At 42.2% G+C, this 15140-nt stretch overlaps 2 protein-coding genes across 4 annotated transcripts in view; one reads left to right on the top strand and one right to left on the bottom strand.

Moving 5' to 3' along the window:
* NUP153 (nucleoporin 153) overlaps window positions 1–1888 on the top strand; it is a 46417-nt gene extending 44529 nt beyond the window's left edge. For all 3 annotated transcript variants that reach the window (XM_049823998.1, XM_049823999.1, XM_049824000.1), the window contains 2 exons: window positions 157–316; window positions 783–1888. In XM_049823998.1, the coding sequence (XP_049679955.1) occupies window positions 157–316; window positions 783–867 (245 nt within the window). In that variant the 3' untranslated portion in view covers window positions 868–1888. The remainder of the gene's footprint in view (window positions 1–156; window positions 317–782) is intronic.
* A 2027-nt stretch (window positions 1889–3915) lies between these two features.
* Window positions 3916–12455, bottom strand: FAM8A1 (family with sequence similarity 8 member A1). Its single transcript, XM_049824025.1, has 5 exons — window positions 11873–12455; window positions 8158–8278; window positions 5860–5983; window positions 5497–5636; window positions 3916–5180 (listed from the first exon to the last, which is right to left on the bottom strand). The coding sequence occupies exons 1-5, from the start codon at window positions 12441–12443 to the stop codon at window positions 5036–5038; spliced, it is 1101 nt and encodes a 366-aa protein (XP_049679982.1). The 5' UTR covers window positions 12444–12455; the 3' UTR covers window positions 3916–5035.
* Between the last annotated feature and the right edge of the window lie 2685 nt (window positions 12456–15140).

Here is a 15140-nt window from a genome sequence, read left to right on the forward strand (position 1 = left end):
CTGGTGTGCCCCTTCCCCCAACTTTGTTGTCTTGAGTGACCGGCAAAAAACCAAAAATCATTAAAGATAGTGGGAAGAACATGAGGATTTTGCTGGAAAGGATGAATTAAAATTTCAACTTTCTTACTGCCTTCTGCTTCAACCCCATCTTCCCAGGTTCTGTATTCCAGTTCGGAAGTAATACTTCGAATTTCAACTTTCCAAATAATCCAGGAGTATTTACTTTTGGTGCGAATCCTCCTGCACCAGCAGCACCGGCACAGCCTTCTGGCTCTTCAGGATTTTCGTTCAGCCAGCCTCCAGCATTTACAGTGGGGTAAGAGACCATATCAGAATTTCCCTTGAGCTTCGGGTAATGTCAGTGGACAGTGTTCAGCCTCTACTGCTGTTAAATCAGGAGGTGTTCAGATGAACCTTGGAGTTTGAAACTAAATTGGGCATCCTTCCTTGTATTAGCCTGACTGGCTAACTAAGCAACGATATCTTTAAAGGAGCCTAGCTGTCAGAAATATCACACATCGGCCTATGTGAAACTGTCTTGTTCTTGAAGGGTAAAATCTGTATCTAGTCATTATGCTGCTACTTACCTTCTGAATGAGAGAGCTTTAATTGCTTTTGGGTTCCGGAACTCCCTTCCTCCTGTTCATCATATGCCATTTGTTGCCAGCTGATAACTAGTGAGACAAGACTATGAAACAGTTGTTCTGGAATAATCTACTTGGTGCTGCTACTGAATTTTCAGCTACTGTCCTAAACTCTGAACTACTAATTTCTTTTGATAGGACTAATGGGAAAAATGTTTTCTCTGCCTCTGGATCTTCAGCTTCTGGTCGGAAGATAAAGACTGCAGTTAGACGTAGAAAATAATCGCCCGATGCGTAAAGCAACTTTTGAAGCAGCTACTACCCTGCATTGTTCAGTTGTTGGGATCGTACCTCATGCTGGGTTAGCTGAAGTCAGATCTGCCTAAAGGAATATAAAACTCTGCTGCCCTTTCCTTCCCTCCCCTCTCCCCAGTTAGTTTTTTTGGTAACAAATAGAGTTGGCAACAGGGCCGTTCTCAAGCAAAACTATTTTAGACTCCAGCAAGTTACTTCTTTCACTGACTCGGCATGGTCTGGCTGTAGCCGTGAGTAGAGCCTGCACAGTGAATGGCTTGTACAATACCTCTTCATCTGCACCACTATGTGCGCTCATCTGCGTTTACTGACGCCTCGAAATTGTAATTATATCAGCGAGGGATGCTGTATAGAGTAGAGGATGTTGATAACGAATGATTTCTATGCTGAGTTTGTGCTGGTGTATGTGTGAAGTGAGTGAGTTTGGGTGTATCGTGCACTAAAATTTTCTGATAGAGGAAGACTGATTAAAGGATGATCCATGCTAAGGACTTGTTAGATCTGTAGTTCTTCATTTAATAATTATATGCTATTTCTATATTTTCATTCTTACAGCCCTTTATCACCTGTCTCGCCTTTGTTATTTTATTATGAAATGTGTAAATACAATTTTGTTTCTTTATGTACTTTTTTGGCATAACAAATCTGTGAAATTGAAATTTTAATTTTGTGTGTTACGGCCATTTTTGTTTAGTATTGTCTCAGATTTTATGTAAATCCCATTATTCAAAGTTGCCTAAATCCATTTAGAAAATCTTTAAAATTGGGAATTCTTAAAGTAAGTTTATTGGCTTTTCTGATCCATTTTTGTTTGGACCAAAAACCAGTATTGTACAAAGTATTAAGTATATATTTTTATATTTACTGAAATGGACTGTGGTGACTTTGGATAATAAGGAAAAGTTTAATATTAAAGCCATGTTTATTACAGTATAATTAACATGTTAAACCATGGGATAAATGCCATCAATAAAAACTACGAAATACTGTCTGGCAGTTTTAACTCTCCACAAAGGCAGCTGCAGCTCTAACTGTATGAGAAGATGCACTCAAACTGAGCAGTATCACACATTTTTCTCCAACCTCTACAACTGACAGTGATTTTAGAGGATCTTAGAATTTCCCTCTTAGGAAGGAGAGCTTTACCATAGACTTAAGCTTTGAGCTTTGTCAGCTGTCTGGCTGCAATGGTTGCAGTTAATTTTTATAGAGCTATTTAAAAAAAAAAAAAGTGCTAATGTTAGAACCATTCACCACCATTCTAACTGAAGATTACTCATTGCAAATGAGTAATTTGGGTTTTTTTTTTCCACTTCTGTAGCAGTTGGAGGAGCTTCTTTGAGAACAGATGTTTTTCTAGTAAAATGAGAGGAAATGCTCTAGTTTGTGTGGGGACCACAGCTGAACTTTTACTGAGCTACAGCATTTGGGTTATGGTTGAGATCCGATTGCTTGCTACAGCTAGAACTGAGAAGACCCACATAATTACATAAGCTTTGCCTGTCTTCAGAAGCATTGCTGGGTTTTTTTGCTAGCACTGCTGCCATTCCCACCAGTGCTGCTCAGTACTTGTACAATTACCAGTGCTGGTATTACAAAATGAGATACTTTTCTAACCATGAACTAGACAGGAGGACAAAGGCTAACTTCTGTTTTCATGGGAGTCTTACAGGGGTAGAGATCCAATAAGTACTTCTATAAATAGAAAATATTCAGCAGCTAGACTGTAAAAACACACAAGTAAGCTGCTATTCAGTCACATCCTGCCATTGTAGCTGTGGAGGGTCTATATGCAGTTATGTATTTCCAGATGTCTAAATCAGAAAAATGCCACAAACTTCACTTTTTCCTTCGCTCTATCACTTGCCCCATACTCATTCTACAAACAGAAAAAAGCTGCATCTTCAATGCACTTAGTTTGTCTTTACACAAAAAGCTAGAGTTTACAACAGCATAATGTATATGTATTTCCATGGACAGGCTCTGTGTTCTTGAACTGTGTTTTCTTTACCTGCTGTGGAAGGGGTAGTGCTTTTCTACAGGGTAAGAGATACTTTCCCTTACACCTGAAGTGGCAGCGATAAAGTTTTAGCCAGCAGTGCTGCTTTTCCCTTCCTCCTGATCTTGAATACTAGTTTCTAGGTCACTGCTACAGTAAATAGAACAATCATTCTTTTTGTATTCATATAATTGTAAATAGGCAAAACTCACCCTAGGAGGTACTTCAGTTAGTTCTGACAGCTTTAGCTTCTGTCAGGATCATTGCCATGCCTGAATTTTTAACTTCAATGCTTAAGTCAACAGTGCAATTCTTTGAAAGAACAGTAAAGTGGTATCGCTGAAGCTTGTTTTCAGCTAAACATCTTAACTTCAAGTGGTCTAAAAGCCTCAAAAGGTGCTTTATTCAGGCCTGCTTAGTGCCATTTATTACTTAAACATTATTATTTCAGTGATGCATGGCAGTAACATTGCTGTAATGCTAGCAGTACATTTAAGATGCCAAAGTCTTTTTGTTTGGTAAGAAATTATTAGTGTAAAAAAGTAGTAACCCTCAACATGATGAGGTATTTTGATACAGATATACATTCTGATTATGAGATATACATTCTGATTATGCAAAGACTTTAAAATCAGTATTGTGTTTAGATTGTGTTTTTTTTACTTCAGCAGAAATAGCTAACTCATTATCTAAAAAGGTAGCAACTTCATTCTGGAGAGATAACTGATGGCAAAATGTCGTTCTCCCACTATTCACTGTAAATGAAGATCAGAATGCACACACAGAATATTGTATTTATACACAGAAGAACACCACTTGTCAAACTAAAACATTGCAGAATATTAATACATTACTGATTAAGTTATTTCACCTGAAGACAAGAGAGAGAACCAAGCTCATTTATTTCTATTGTCAATCAAACCATTGTTCAAAACTGAAGGTAGGGCAAGAACTTCAGGCACTGAGTGGCAACTTACACCTCAGGGAGGAACACACAAAAACCGGGCTCTAGAAGAATTCCAAACTCTTACTCAAATTTTAATAAAACATTAACAGTGTTGCTTATATTCCTTTTCCAAGATACTAATAACATGAGAATAAACATTATCAAAGCTATGTATCATGCAAAATATTAGGCTTCTTTATTCAGTATTTAAGTTATTCTGAATATACAAACAATTAGCCAGAATTATAAAGTGAAAATAACCAGTATTTGTAGATTTACACCCATAACACATTTCAGTTAATGTTTTCTGCATGCTCCTGAAACACATTCAGTTGCTTTGCTTGGTATTATATGCAAGAAATAGGCCAAGTGCTTTCACTCCAAACAGAAGCAAAAAAGTTACCTTTCATTAGCATGATCTGTACTGTTCATAGCTCCAAAATTATTTACACGTGCCAATTCACTAATACTGCAGTGTAACATACCGTTCCCAGAGAAAAAGCAGCTATTATTTCACCTCTTTATTAGCTTTGACATGTGAAATAAATGACAATGCTTGAGACAATCATGCAAAAAACTTTTCACATCAATGTTCTAATAAAATACTTAAAGAGGTGAGGGAATATGATCTGTGAAGCAGATAAGGGACATGATAAACACTGCTCATCTCTCTTTCTACACACATGGCAATTTAATTAACATGATTTGCCTTACTGTCTAATACTGCAGTTCTCTTCCCCTCCGAGTTCATCATACAACTTAGGCAACTGCTTGGAAATCAACTTGCTTTTCTCATTACCTGCCAACATCCAAAACTGCAGGAGTGACATGTCTTTTAAGGTGGAGTATTTCTAGGTATCTTACTTTCCACAGACTGACGAACAGAACAGCTCCCTTCCGCAGTTAATACAGCCATTTTCTTCCTCATCAATCGGAGGTTAATACTTCCAGATTTAACAGGGATTGTTTCTCCCAAACTTCTTTGGCATTTATGAAAACTCCCAATACTTTGAAGGTAGCTGCTGGCATCATACTGGAGCAAAACATTTTCTTTAGCTTCTGAATCAGTTCCCATTTAACTTGGGCAAAAGATTCTGATAGATACCTCGATTTCAGTTTTGGGGTAGGTCTTTGTTTACTGGGGGTGGGAGGGGATGTTCAAAACCAGTCTGGAAATCTCATCTTTTGGTATCATCTGACTCCATTTCTTCTTACCACAATAGTCCCTGCTACAATATCATAGGCTGTTCTGTTATGCTGGAAAAACAGCAGTGTAATGAACGCAGGAAAAAATGAAGCAATAGAAAAATTCTTGATCAAAGCTCGTATTGTGGACCTGAAATGAGAATAAAACATTCAGTGCCTTATTTGCACTTTTCTGCTTACATTAGTAGGTAGTTTACTTTCAAGTTCAGTGCCTCAGTTTTGCACAGCACAAAAATCAATCTCCAGATTTTAGAAGATTATTTTACCACCTAACCTGAGAAGTATTCACGATTGAATAATTGCTATTTTATTCTTAGATCACAGAATCTTAACAATAGCTCTTGCAATCTAATTATTGCAAAGGCCAATAATAAAGAAATGGTGTAAATCACACGCTTTCCATGCTACTGACCTGAAAGCAACACAACCGAGCTAAGAGCACTTACGTTGTCATACTGACATTAGAAGATGGGATAACTAACACACGGCTGGGTGCAATAAGTACAGATGTATCACATGTCACAACTCGCAGTCCAAGCAAGAATTTCCCTGGGGTTGCTCCACCTGCTCCCCAAATACAGATAATCTGGAAAAGAAAAGTTATTTCAATTCCACACAACACCATGTTGTTGATTGGTCTAACAAACTTGGTTTTCATCAAAACTATGTGAATGTCATAAGCTTCAACATAATCCAAAATACTGTACAGAGGATTTACTTTATAGACCAATGGTGACAGAATTTCTTTCAACATTTACTCAACAACTGACAACTGTTAACTATAGAAGTTATTGTTTATGAGTAGTTACCTCATAGAAGCAGACTAATAACCTGTAGATGAGAGCTACTATCATCATTTTCTGCAAATCCTCCATGGACGTATCTTCATCTATTTCTTCTATGATGTAATGCATAGCAAATTTAGAGATGTCCCTGTACAAAATAAGACTGAACTTTAAAGCCATCCTTCTCCCAATACCGATGTTACCCCTTCAGTACTAGAATTCACTCCTTCAGCTCTGGTATTAGTAAAAGAACAAAAGCTCCTTGTCTTCTCTGCTACTAAACAAGCCAGTAAAATTCAGAACTCTGGGTTTCCTTCTGAGCTGCTGCCTAGTTTGTTTTGTCTTTTTCATTAAGAAAAGATTATTCTTTATTACCACTTTTGCACAATGGTGTCCCTGGGTAGTAAGCTGCAGAATTGTTCTGAAAATTCTCACACTGCTCCATAAATGCAAGGGAGAAGTTGCCAGTCTCCCTAAGCAAGCAAGGCAGACCTAGCCTCCCTTTGCATGGTCAGGGTTCCTCATTCTCAGTAGTCTTTACTGCTCACCATACTCTTCCAGAGGCAGGCACCTTCACATGCAAGGGGAAGCTTTTAACTTGAAGCAATTGAAACTGTTGGTTCTTAACTAACAAACCTACGCAAAGCCTCAATTTTGAGTCAATTGCATATTTTCACAACATAAACTCTACAGATTTAACATTCTTATCCGATACCTGGAATGGACATACTTGAAACATGTATTTAGTCAAGGACTTTTCACTCATGCATGTAAGTGAGAATTACTACTCGTGTAGAAATGGGCAGTCCCACTTCAAAACAGTCCATCTGTATCTGTACTACTTGCCCTCCTCTTTAATCAGACTTAAGGATCAAAAAAGATAAGGAAGTAAGAAAATAGCGTGGCACAACCTGCATTTCCCTTCAATACAACCTTGGCCTGAGGTCTCTGTCTTGAACCTGCGAGGACGTATTTTTTTCATGACAACTCCTCAGCCTAACCTCAAGCACACCACATCCCCCTCACAAGCAAAAAAAACCCCCAAAAGCCAAAACCCAGCGTGTTTCTCTGAAATTACTTGTAAGCAACTTATTGGCTCTTGCAAAAGAAGGAATATTGAATATACTGTAAAATAATTGAAAAAGATTCCCTCTCTTTCCATCACCTTCACTACTTTACAGGAGCAACATACATATAGTTGTTCCCCAGTACTTTCCAGTACTTCATTTTGTATCATTCTCAGCCTACTAAAAACAAAATGGAAATACAAGATGTCAGGTTAGAGTTGGAGGTTTTGGCAACTAAACAGAACTCAGAGTTTGGCATTTTAATTACATACTTATCTGAACAAAAACCACTGATCATTTACACTGACATATTTATTGTTTGGGGTTTGATGCTCTTCCACACAGCTTTCAAGCAGCAGTTTAAGGTGTCTGAAAGATGTTAATCTGTATAGCATCACTTTACAGTCAGTCAACATTTGGAAGGTTCTTTAGCAGAGAACTTGGATTCTCAAATGTGTTTGTACAGTAATGGAATTACTGACTACACCAAGCTCTCATCTCCTAATCAGACCAAAATATTTGACTATACCAAACCAAAGCAGAGGAACTAAATGAGCTACAGAGTAAGAAGCAGATAAAAAAGAAACAGTCTTTGAGGTAAATGATTACATCCGAGTATAAGAATGTGAAATGAAGAATCTTTCAGTCTAGTGTATAGTTGATACACACAATGCTTAATCATGCTTTTTAAGAAACCCAACTTATACCCAGTAAAGACTGTGGCATGGTGGCATTCCTAGCAGTCAGGCTATATTTTAGAAGTACATACATTCTGACATGCAGGATCTAAATTTTTTTTTTTGTGGGTCAGCATTGCTTTGGTCACAAATCTAAAACACAGCACCATAGGAGATGCTATGAAGAAAAATAACTCCATCCCAGCCAAATCCACTACATTTTTAAAGGCTGTTTAAAAACAAGTTTATTTGTCAGTGGCTTTTCTTTGAAAATTTTAAAGGACTTTTTAAAGATCTTGCTATTGGCCCCCCCAAAATAAGAGTGCAGGTCTAATCTATCCTTAGTAAGGAGTTTACAAGCCTTACGAAGACACCTGTACAAATTCTTTGTTTCCATCAGCTGACCCAAAATCAGTAAGTATTTAAAAGGAAGTTAACCTAGCAGTGCTTTTTCCTCAACTTTTGTCAGTTAAGTGCCATCATATGCATAAGCATACCATATATACATCACGACACCTCAAAGCGCATGAAGAGCTTAAAGCTATATATATAACAAAGCTTTAAATTGTTCAACTTACTTTATTCCACTGAGGTGCATAATACTTAAAACAATGGTTGCCTTTATAAAGAACAGAATAAAAAAATCCACCATCTCTGCTATGAACCTGTGTGCCAGCGAAGGGATAATGAACTCCCGACCTGTAACAGAAATAGTTAATATTACCCAGATTTTACTGCACTAACACAAAGAAAACACCATCATCTAAAGAACATTTCACATTAACCTCACTGCAAGAACATAATCTAGATCTTGATCTCAGCTCACGTCTTCGAGAAAACTTCTAAAAGGGTACGAATAAAAAAAAAATATATCTAAATTATTTAAATTGCGTTATAAGAACCTTCTTAAATTAAATCAAACTCTTTCAGAACTCCGAGTCCCCTCATAATTACGATTACAGACAAAATCCCACCCCACTAAAGGGCCAAAGTACATTAAAGATGCATCAATTTTTGTATTCTTTTGTTTAGAACAGCCTCACAGAGAACAGGTTTCAGTAAATCTGAGAGTTAAGATAAAAGGAACATCAGATCTTAGATCTACTACCACTACTCTATCACTCAGCAGCAAGGCTTCCGTATGTACCAAGTACCAGCTGTCTGAAAGTAAAACACAACCTATTTTGTCTCCAGTCAGACCCAGAAACAGGAGCAGATGAAAATATTAGTCATACTTGACATAAACATTCCTGTAGACTACTTATTATAATAAAACACAGCATGCTGCCCTATCATGAGCTGGAAAATGTAACACATTTCTTCTATTTAATTGGCCACGTGCAAATGGACACAAAGTAAGTAGTCAGAGCTACAAGCTTTTGTTGCTAATGCTACCTCAACTGATTAAAGCAAAGAAAACAATCATTAAAGAGTATTTGCAAAAGTTTCCAAGGAATAGTGTTGCAAAATAATTTCATCTGGAACCATCTACACCTCTATTTCCCAAAGGGCAAACATGACTCTCACATGAAACCAGCAAGGACTCACATCAAGACTTCATTTTGAAATACCCAAGTACTACTAGACGCAACTTGTGGAAAATAGTGACTGGGTTTGTTAGTGTTTCTGAGAATGCCTACCCTCACACAAAGGGAAAGGAGAAAAGGAGAGGAAAGAAAATCGTTCCTCTCTCCAATCATCAAATTTCACTTAGAATAAGCCTCCACAGTTCAACTGCTGAGACTGATGCTACCATCCCCAGCCTCCCGAGCTATGCAAGCAAAGCTGAACGCCCATGGCACTTGGGCGCTTTTTAAATCGGTTAAGTATAATGAAGCAGTGATTAGGTAAGAGCAAGTTCTTACCTAATGTACTTTGGTTTAAATATCTTTGTTCCATACCTGTTTCACCCATCACTCTGCATCGATACTATCAAGCAGCATGACTGTTACGTATATAGCTACTACAACGGATTCAATTCTCATTGTCAAAGCATGTCCAAGTTGTCAATTAAATTCTAATTAAAGATTCTTCAACTAAGGCAGAAGGGAGCATAGCCAGTCTCCCAACCCCCGCTTGAGCATATAGCACCAGATAAAAGCGTTCATTTGCTCTGTTAAAAGGAACATGTTTGTTGAAGTTAGTGGCATAGTTTCATTTGAACATATTAAATTCAGTGACAGAATAAGGAAGAAACTAAGTGGGACTAAGAAAATAAGTATTTAAATTATGTTAAATTCCATTATATTAAGAAACCTTGACAACTGTTAGACTCTGGCAGATTTCCATTGTAGTGATTTGAGATGTTCCTCATACCAGAAATCCACTCTTTTGCCAGGGGTTACTATTTGTATGGCAGGGACAGCCAAATGCAACATGCATCCATCTCAGCTCAAAGTCTTGGATCTTAACATTAAGCTAGTAACAAAGATGGGTTTGCACCAGTCAGACACAGGGCAGCTGAGGCTTGGATGCACTTTTTGCCCTACTGTTCCCAGCAGAAGAGCGGTAATCTGCAGTAAGGCAGGGAGGAGTAAAGGGAGAAAGTATCTTAAAACGTGATGACCATCCACAAAAAGCCTGCTTAATATTGGTGCTCTGACACACACCTGCAGACTGAACTGGAAGAGGCAGTTACCAATTCCACTTTTTGACATTCCAATTTAAAATCTGCAACATTAACATAAGCTGTCACTTATTTCAGCTTATGTAAGCACACCAGGCTGTAAACTGCAGTGCTGTAGGGACAGATAGATGACCTGCCCGGCCCAGCCTGCTGTGTGGGCAATAATCTGCAGCAGAAAAGAAGGAGCTGTAATCGCTTTAGCTGTTCGAGATACATCTATTTGCAATCTGGAGCCAAAGCACCAGCACAACAGTCTTTGTTCACAATTGTGTTGTATCACATACGGAGGCTCCCTTAAGCAGGCCAGGTGCTGCAACAGTATTTCGCATTCAGAATAACCATATTCAGCAGCATGAAATGCTATTCATGCCCAAATTACCTTTAACATATGGAATTAGCTCCCGAGGAACTATGTAAAAATTGAAGAATCATTTCAGTCTAGCCTTTGTCCATATCGTCTTTTTCAATGACTGGCAATATCTGTTTATAAGCAATCTATAACTCCGAATCAGGGCACAATTAAAGAATATACTACTTCGTGTTCTAAACTTGTTTAAACAACATCTGCTCAAAAACACAAGAAAGAAGCAAGTTCTGAAGCTAGATTTCCCTTCCCTTCAAAAGAAAGAAAAAGCAACCAAAACCGCTCTCCCCTCACATGCAGCCATTGAGCTTATAAATAATGTTACAGATCAGTAATGCTATACTTTGCCCTGCAGAAAGAAACGAGATCTGGCTTTTCTCCAAAGTCCTTCGGCAGTGTTCTGCTCCATGGTTTTCTGCCATTACTCAAGGTGCTACCAAACACTTGGGGAACGTCATCTATGGGCTCCTCAGCTTGTGAGGAAATGTTTGTGCTTCAGGTTTTATCTCCGATGCGATCAGAGCAAGTTTGTCCTACTCTTGAACAAATATAAACAAAAGCGCTGCTATGCAGGGTCTTCAGTAACTATAGCCATAACAGACTTTTATTATCTCAGGTCCTGCTGCTAGCTTGTTAAAGGTAAGCATGTTTTTACTTCTCTGCTTCGATTTCATTAAATGTTTTATTTAAGCACCCAGAGCCCCCTAACACTGATAAAGTTAGTTTAGATTTCATCCTCCAAACAGGCTACATATAAAGCTAGGTGCATCACAAGCCTGCGACCGCAAGAATAAGTTTCACTGGAAAAAATAAACTCCTTCGTATCCACGAAAACACCTTACAAGCGCTGGAGTTATAAGCTGTACGCACAAGTCAACCTCCTCAAACCTAAGGGAATAAGTTCTGGATTTACCGACTCGGTATTTGGGCCGTCACCTTTTTTTTTTTTTTTGACAAGGCACAGCTACGTGCCCCGGTCCTCAGCCCACAGAAGCGCAGCGACCCCCAATGCTGCAAAACCCCCGGCTTCCTTTCCGAGGTACCGTTCCTCCGAACCGCGGCGGAGGGGCCCGCGGAGACCCGAGGCGCTGCGGCCGGCGAGCCAGCTCCACCGGCGGGGCCGACGCCTCCGCTCCCAGCCCCCTGCCCACCCCGCAAGGCAGACGCCGGCTCACCAGCCACCCGGGCGCTGCCCGCCGACCCCCCTTCCCTCCCTCCCCTCACGGCTGCCGAGGGCCAGGCCGGCCGCTCCCTCTCCTCCCCTCCCCACCAGGCGACCCCCGGCCCGCCCGCCCCTCCTCACCTGCCGGCCGCCCCGTCTCCCTGGGGGCGCCGCTGGTACCGGCGGCGGCGCTGCCGGAGGCCGCCCTGGGCAGCGGGGTCAAGCTGCCCGCCGCTCCCGGCCAAGCGGGGGCGGCGGAGGCGGGGGCTGCGGCGCGGGGGCCCGGCCCGGCGGTGGCCGTGTGGGCCGGCGCCGGGGCGAAGAGGTAGAAGGGGCTGTAGTAGGCGGCGGCGGCCGCCCCCGGCGGCGGAGGGGAGGGCGGGGGCGGCGGGGCGGCGGCGACGCGAGGGGGGCCGGCGGCGCAGGCGGGCGCGGCGGAGGCGGCGAGGAGGGCGGGCAGGCAGCCCTGCCAGCTGAGGTACCCGCAGTACGAGTCCCAGAGCCACTGGTGCACCCGCCGCGCGTACTCCGCCGCGCTCAGCGGCTTCGCCCCGCCGCCCTCCCCCGCAACGGCCGCCGGAGGGGAGCGCGGCGGCGGCGGCGACGACGCAGCGGCGGCCTCTCCTCCGGCCACGCTGTCATTCCCCTGGCTGTCGCCCTCCGCCATCGCCGCCGCCTCAGCGCCGCTCCGGCCCGCGCCGGGCTCCGCCATCTCCTCCGTCCCCTCTGAGTGCCTGCCCTCAACGCGCATGCGCTGGGGAGACGCCTCGCCTCTCCCACCTAGCGCGGGGCGGGAGGGGGGGGAAACAGAGGAAGCGGACAAACACGAGGCCGAGTCCTTCGGGCACGCGACCTGACGAGGAGCGTACCACTTTCCAGCAAACCCCTTTCTGCCGTTGCGCCGGGAAAAAAACAGGCTTCCTCTGCTCTCCCCCCCCCCCGTGAGATGGTATCGCTCAGCGTCAAGGCAGGACGCGGTCTGCCCGGGCCGCTTCCAAGCGCCCCCCGGGGCGGGAAAGAGCTGACGCTCTGACAGCGGTGTCCGCAGTGCGGGCCGCGCTCCCGAGAGGTCTGCCGGCAGCAGCGTACGCACCGAGGGCGCAGTAATTTTCTTTTTTTTGTCTTAGCGTAAACACCAGGGTTCCCCGCCGCCCCGGTTCCTCCCGCGGCCGCCGCGGCGGTGTGGCGCCGCCCGGAGGCAGCGCGGGGAGCTGCCGTCCCCTCAGCGGCAGGCTCGCCTCAGCCCGGGCCCGTGTCCCTCCCGTGAGGAAGCCGTCCCTTCTCCTCAGCCAAAGCCCCAGCCCTGGTTTCGTAGCCGGGCAGCAGGTGTGAAAGCTGTCCTCGGGCGGTGGGGTAGCTCGCTCCAGCACGTTGTGCTGAAGTGTGGAAAGGGAGTCTCTGTCTTCCGTGAGGGTCTTCGTTTCCAAAGCAGTTCCCTCCAAAAGTGCTTAGCTGCTGCCTCCCACGTTCTCCGTCCCTTCAGCTGACTTCTGGCCCGGGTCACAGGTACGTTGCTCTTAACAGGCTGCGGTAGATGAGAGCACCAACCCAAGCGAGGAATAAGGCACTGCCTTGCTGCTGAGCTAGGTGCGGCTGATCAAAGTTACCTATCTGTCCTTCTGCTTACTGCCACCTGTGATTCCAGCTGTGGCTTCTGACCTCCAGCAACTTTCTAAAGACTTTCTCTTTGCTAATAGGAAGTGGGTCGAAACTGTTCAGAGAGAAAAGGTGTTAAACTGCTCTTTCCCTCGTCTACTTCTACAGTTTGATTTTGTCACCGAAATGTTGCTTTCTTTTCTATCTCCCCTTTTTTGTCTTTCCCCTGTCACATTCATGTTCTCCCTGTGCAAAAACGCTGAACAAAGGCCCAGGAGTCTTACAGCAAGTTTAAACACAGTTCTCCAAATTAATTTTCAATATTTAATGTTCCTGTGTACTATTAAGCATCTCAAACAGACCACAAGTTCCGTATAACATAGATGTTAACATAGCTCCATACCAAATGAACTAGTAACATATACCATAAACATGGAGTGTTTCCCATTTTTGACACAGCAAATAGCACAGCTGAAAAAACCAGAAGTTTCTCCCTCTCCCTGTCAGACTAAACCAAATACATTCTTTTCCCATGTAACCCTAACTCATTTAAAAACTGAAGTAGTTACCACAGAGTGAGTATCTCACATAGACAAGCTGAGATGAATTGACAAAGTACTTAGCAAATAACCCATACCTTCTTAATTAAATGCCGTTATGTTAGGTGCTGGCACTCGTTATGTAGATATGGTTCTAATTATACTGGCATGTGTTTTGTAACATAGACCTGGGTGAAATCAATATGGGTAAATGATTTGGGAAACGTAGCAAGTTTTGGCATGATTAGGAAGGACAATGAAGAATGGAAGAAAGAAAGGAAGGCAGACAGATAAGTGTATAGAAGAAAACATGGTCTTAAATCCGCTATTAACTCCTAATAGAAAAACTAGCTTGGAAAACTGACAGTAAAAGTAATGTAACAGAGCTTCTTCCTTTATAATATTTTACTTCTTCTTTGATCAGCTACAGTCCATTTAATTTTTTTTTTTTTTTTAAATTGAATTTTCACCACAAACCGTTCAGGACCAAACAGTGTCAAACAACCCTTCCAGGACAAAACAGTGTCAGGCTTTTTTTTTTTCTCTGTGTGTGTCTGTGTGGACACAGGTTTTGCAAGCCAGATCAGATCTTAAGGTACAATTACAAGATCTCACAGGCTTCATATAACGCTGCCAGTCATATGTAAGTTTTAGGGTCACCAGCAGCATTACACAGGCATAACCAGTTAGAATGCACTATGTAATTATACTGGGTACTTACGGTGAACCTGAATCACTGACAGTAGAGAGGAGAAACAGGTAACAGAGACAATGTAACATTTCTTCGTTCCCAAATTTTTCTGGTTTTCATTCTCTTGCCTTAAAAAAAAACAACCACCAAAGACCCACAAATTCTGCAAGCATTGAGGTTATTCTATTCTGTGATGCATATGATAAAGAGATATGATAACGAGATGTTGTAACAGTGCTTGCCAGTGGTGGGGAACTCACAGCTTAGGCTTTTGGTGACAAAGGGTCTTGTTTCATTGCTCTGTCAGATTGCCACATGTTATGGGAGTACTTATAATCTTCTGCAGCACCGATTTCTCCCTACTTTACTTTGCTTTCTCTTGTGAGCAGAGTCAGAAAGGGAGATAATCTTGGGTAGTTTGTTGTAACATTTGATGAAAACAAGTGGTTGAATGCCTTGGCAGTTAAATATCCTCTTCTCTAGAAATGAGATTTAGGCAAAAGGAAATGTTTTGAACTAGATCAAAAGAGGGATATAAGCACCTAAAAGCTGATATTGCGATAGTTAAGGTTTAAGGGGAATC

The sequence above is a fragment of the Accipiter gentilis genome, chromosome 20, assembly GCF_929443795.1.
Source record: "Accipiter gentilis chromosome 20, bAccGen1.1, whole genome shotgun sequence".
NCBI classification, from domain to species: Eukaryota; Metazoa; Chordata; class Aves; order Accipitriformes; family Accipitridae; genus Astur; species Astur gentilis.

Coding starts and splice junctions, on each gene's coding strand:
- FAM8A1 (XM_049824025.1), bottom strand. CDS start 12,443: ATGGCGGAGCCCGGCGCGGGCCGGAGCGGCGCTGAGGCGGCGGCGATG. Junction 5,984..8,157: donor ATGCACCTCAGTGGAATAAA/GTAAGTTGAACA, acceptor TATTTTGTACAG/GGACATCTCTAAATTTGCTA. Junction 5,637..5,859: donor TATTAGTCTGCTTCTATGAG/GTAACTACTCAT, acceptor TTTCTTTTCCAG/ATTATCTGTATTTGGGGAGC.